At 39.6% G+C, this 5000-nt stretch overlaps 1 protein-coding gene across 1 annotated transcript in view; it reads right to left on the reverse strand.

The window, feature by feature from the left end:
* LOC107589775 (nucleolar protein 10-like) overlaps nt 1-5000 on the reverse strand; it is a 23616-nt gene that overhangs the window by 16175 nt on the left and 2441 nt on the right. Inside the window, exons 3-4 of the mRNA XM_016278305.1 lie at nt 3770-3842; nt 3445-3479 (exon numbers count right to left, since the gene is read on the reverse strand). Coding sequence (XP_016133791.1) covers nt 3445-3479; nt 3770-3842 — 108 coding nt within the window. The remainder of the gene's footprint in view (nt 1-3444; nt 3480-3769; nt 3843-5000) is intronic.

Here is a 5000-nt window from a genome sequence, read left to right on the forward strand (position 1 = left end):
AACGCACTGGATAGCTGGCCAATCACAGCACACCTTGCTTTTCAGACCGATGAGCTTTGTAAAAATCGACGCGTTTCAGAAAGGCGGGGCATAGAGGAGAAACAATAATGTACAGTATGTGGAAAATAATGTGTTTTTTTAACCTTAAACCGCATAAACACATTTCATTACACCAAATACACAAAATAATGTTCTTTTTAGCAACATCATATGACCCCTAATAAAATATAATAAAACAACATTAGGTGAGAATTTTCCATCTTCTACCATCAACAAGATTAGATGGCAACCTTGAGTTCCACCATCTTGAAGATTTCCCATTGAGACATCATTAAAAACAACCAGATTCAGCGAACTGTCTCTTCCCAAATTCAGAAATTTCTGAGCTATTTCTTTTGACGTTAGTTTCCTGGTAAGCTTGTTTGCATCATGCAATGACTGGATAGTAGCATGTTTGATGGTAGAAGCAAGGATAGATGTTTCACACATTACGTCTGTTCTTATCTGTCTTGCAACTCAAAATTTGGCCAATCTTAGACCTCAGCATGTGCATGTACATGTATCTCACCACATTCTGAAGAGATCTCCATTCCTACATAACTGAAACTGTTCTTCACGTTCCAACTTGGAAAGCAATTTTCAAATGCGTGATGACTAAAGAGGAAAAAATCTTCATAACCTCATCACAAAAAAATCATAATGCAAAAATTCCAGTTAACTCCCCACTGTCATCTTGCCAGTAGAACACTGCAGGTTCAATCGGTGACACATGGCCTCCCAGCTGAACTTTGTTGTACCAATACAGATAGGCATTCAACAGGCCATACACACATTTGTTCAACTTCCACAGGCTTGCTTTGCACTTTGCTTCTGGTGAAGAATGAATGTATAGGTAATTGTTTGACCTGCTTTCAACCTCAGAACATGTATTCTCAATTCTTCTAGTCACTGCTGATTTTTCCATATCAGTTTCAGAGTCTTAGTCCATTTCATTAAATTTGTTGACTGTGAGATAGTATTATCCTTTGTGTTTTGTGCTTTTGTGCCTGTTTCTTGATGTACAGTGTGATTATCATCTGTCTTTCAGAGTCTGAAATGATGCACACAAACATAAATACCTCCATGCCTCACAAAAATCACTGCTCCATCCTGGCCGATGACGACACCTGGACCTTTCCATTGTGCACAGAGTGCATGCTTGTAGTACACTTTGTCCCATGTCTTATATTTTTCATTGCTTGGCCATAATTATTTGCAGAGTGCTCTTTGAATTTTTCAGAACATTCAGCCTCTGTAAATGCTCTCCTTGCAGCATGTAAGGCTAAAATGTGCTGTTCTACCCACGTGTTAACATTAGCTTCCATAACCTTCCAGAGGTGCTAGCTTATCAAGTTATCAATAAGTGTTATCAAAAACATACACAAAAAAAAATCCGATCTGAGCAATAAATCAGAATTGAGCACTAACACTTGCAGTATGAACGTGACATGTGAATGTGACAAGCCCCAATGTTGGATAATGAAGTTTAGGTCTCCTTAGTTACTGTAGTGTATATATGCTACTAAACTGACAGAACATGCACATTTAACATAAGTTGTGCTCCATACAGAGAAAGAGGCTCTGGGGCCACTGGACACGAGGCCTCAGACACCACCTGATATTATGAGGCCTCCTCCTCTGCTTGTGAGGGTGTGGCAATGATGTGGGAATGGCTGCCTCTGGGGAACAGCAGGGGTCTCGGCCATGGAGCGATTCTTACTCCTCAGCCTCCGCTTCTGTGTGGGACTCAAGAAACATATCGCGGTTTCATTGAATGAGGAAGGGCAAATGGAATCTCCAGAGGCAGAGGCCAAAGGGAAGATTAATAACAACATGTGACACAAGGTCTGTGAAACAAAGCAATCTGGCAAGAACAAGTAAACAGAGTGCAATAAATAGAAAGGAAGGCACACAAGGAACAGGTGAGCACAATTACCAAAACAAGGACTAGACACGGACTAAAGGGGGCGTGGCAAGGGGAAAAACAAAGACAGCTATGTGCTTAAACACAAAAACAAACATACAGACATGAAACAAAAACAAAAGTGTTTGAGTGTTTGACTCTGACTGTGGCTTGATTTAACACAATAAATAAACAGAAAACACTGTGTCACTGCTGTCATCTGTGAATCCGGCCAGATGCGTAACAGCTGTGAGAAACTGCACAGAATGAGCCAGCTGACTGCTCTCGAATCATTCTCATGGTACTTTTATGGCATAAGTCATAGTGATGTGGCTTTTGCACCATCTCAAGTCAGAAAAAAATTATATCCAACATACACTGCTTCAAGTTAGAGGCTGATCGGTCTGTGCAGTGCCACTTATTAAGTCGAACATAGTCTTGCGTAGCCAGACCTTCAAAATAACAGCAGAAGGACTGGGAACCTTGGCAGCTTTGAATGGCCAAGGATTGCCCAAGACGCCATATGACTGACCGGTTAAGCAACCAATCACGTTTTGTTTTGTGCTTCATCATGTTTAGGGCCGTGGAAATGTCCCCACAATAACAGACCGGTGTGTAAAACTCTTGGACGTATTTGAAAGATTCTATGCCGTGAACTAAATATTTCACATACTTTTGAGAATCTAGCATTTAGTTGATCCTGATAAGCGCTCGTCGTCACAGTTGTAAACACGGCGGCTTTCTTCTTTCGTGAGGGGGTTTGGCGCCACGGCATCTTTGTTTCCAGGCGGAACCTTACTAACAGACCGGTGTGTAAAACTCTTGGACGTATTTGAAAGATTCTATGCCGTGAACTAAATATTTCACATACTTTTGAGAATCTAGCATTTAGTTGATCCTGATAAGCGCTCGTCGTCACAGTTGTAAACACGGCGGCTTTCTTCTTTCGTGAGGGGGTTTGGCGCCACGGCATCTTTGTTTCCAGGCGGAACCTTAAAGAACGCGACACACACGTCTCCCAGAAATCCTGTATAATTCAACCAATCCGATGCAGACTTCGAAACTCCTGAAGTGTTTCCACTTTTGTGAGCCATATGCATCAGACGTTTAGCCAACGTTCCGTGGGCGTGACGTCTGAGGCTGAGACTAGTGATGTCGAAGCAGGCGTTGATCTTCTTCTGTGGAGACGGTCTTTGGCCACACTACTACGTCATAAAGTGGCACATTCCACAACCTGTTGTTTTGGCAGACTGGCTTCAATATAAGCTATTTTTAGACTAACGGGAAAGTTTTGAGTTCTGCAACTTACAGGATGTTTTTATAGTACAACAACCTCTTATATGTCAAAAGATCAAGGGAATTTTTTTTCTCAGTTCATGACCCCTTTAAGATATTTAAGAATAACTATCTTAAATTTGATCAAATAATACAAGCGTACAACAAAAACAGCAGACAAACAGAAAAAGACACAAAGAAGCATATAAAGGCCGTGCGGGTTTTACCTTAGAGTCCTCAGATAGGATGTCAAACGTCACCACTGTGAGGGGAATAAAACCGATGTGGTGAGTGACAAAGCGTCCTCAATTATATCATCAACCAGCAGCTTTAGTCATCATCTGCTGTGTTATTTGTAATCAGCGGTACATTAATGAGAGCTCAGGTAGTTTGTGTGTGGAGACTCTGATTAAATATTAACCAGTGCACTGGGATTTTATTACAGAGACCATCAACAGCACCCAAACCATTTATAAAATAGATGGTACCATGGATGCTGACTGGCCGATGCTATCATATTCACTTGCATTATACAACGATTATAACACTTACCATCAGACTCCAGGCACCTCTCAAATTTCAGAGACAACTGGTAAGTATCATAGCACCGGTTGTATACTAGGTACTAGGTTTGTATGTACCTGAAAGCATAAAAAACATTTTAAAATTATTGCAATGTTCAGCATCATTTATCTGTTCCCAAAGTCTAAAACTGTATATTCAGCATATGTGACCGCCCAGTAAAGATACTGACCTGCAGCTAAAATGAACTGGCCATCGCGTGACACTCGGATGGAGGTGCAGACTGTGGGCATCTCAAAATCCTGAATCAGCTCAATCCTCCTCTGGATATCTGTTAAAGATTTGATTGAAGAAATTATCAGATGCCTTGGTCAATGCTTTTCAGGAGAGAGTATAAGAGAGAGGGTGGAAAGCTGTGCCAATTTTTTACCATGAAAAAAAAACCAGACAGAGGTATAACTAATACTTCAAATTATAATTCATAAAAAAATGTCTATATTATATATGGCCATAGAAATGTGACTTGTAATAAAAAAGGTTGTACTGTCACTGGAGAAAACAAAAGTTTCATATTGCACATAAAAGGAAAAATTATTTCCTAATGCATATCATTAATATTTCATCAATATTACAACAAAACAAAATTCTGCACATTTCGCTAAATTAAAAGTGTTACAATTGTTACTCAAACTCAACCCTGATTTTAGACATATTATAAAAAAAGATTATTTACAGCAGTATTTAACACAAAAAGTTAAAGAATTATGAACCACCGAAGGAGCTCACCAACATCTTTCTGCTGTAAAACGCTCTTCTTTCGATCAGACAGCCACTGAAATAAACATAAGAACAGAAATGTCATAATTAGGGCTGCAACTAATAATTATAATGATGACAAATTGTGTTGTGTGTGCGCATACACACACACACACATACACACACACACACACACACACACACACACACACACACACACACACACACACACACACACACACAATCTGTTATCATTATAATTATTAGTTGTGCCCTAATGATAACAGATTGTGTTGTTTGTGTGTAAAATGAGTACACTCTCCTGAAAGTTACTAAATTAAACAAACAAAAAAAAAGTGTATAGGTTTAAGGCTATTTTTGATCAACAGGTAAGTATATTGAACCAAAACTTTTAAAGACAAGTAATTTCCTGACAATTAAAAGTGTTATATAGCCTACTGAGTCATACTCAGACGTAATGCTGGCAGCAGTGCAACCACTCGGG

This window comes from Sinocyclocheilus grahami, unplaced genomic scaffold, assembly GCF_001515645.1.
Source record: "Sinocyclocheilus grahami isolate Dianchi unplaced genomic scaffold, SAMN03320097.WGS_v1.1 scaffold120.1, whole genome shotgun sequence".
In the NCBI taxonomy this organism is placed as follows: Eukaryota; Metazoa; Chordata; class Actinopteri; order Cypriniformes; family Cyprinidae; genus Sinocyclocheilus; species Sinocyclocheilus grahami.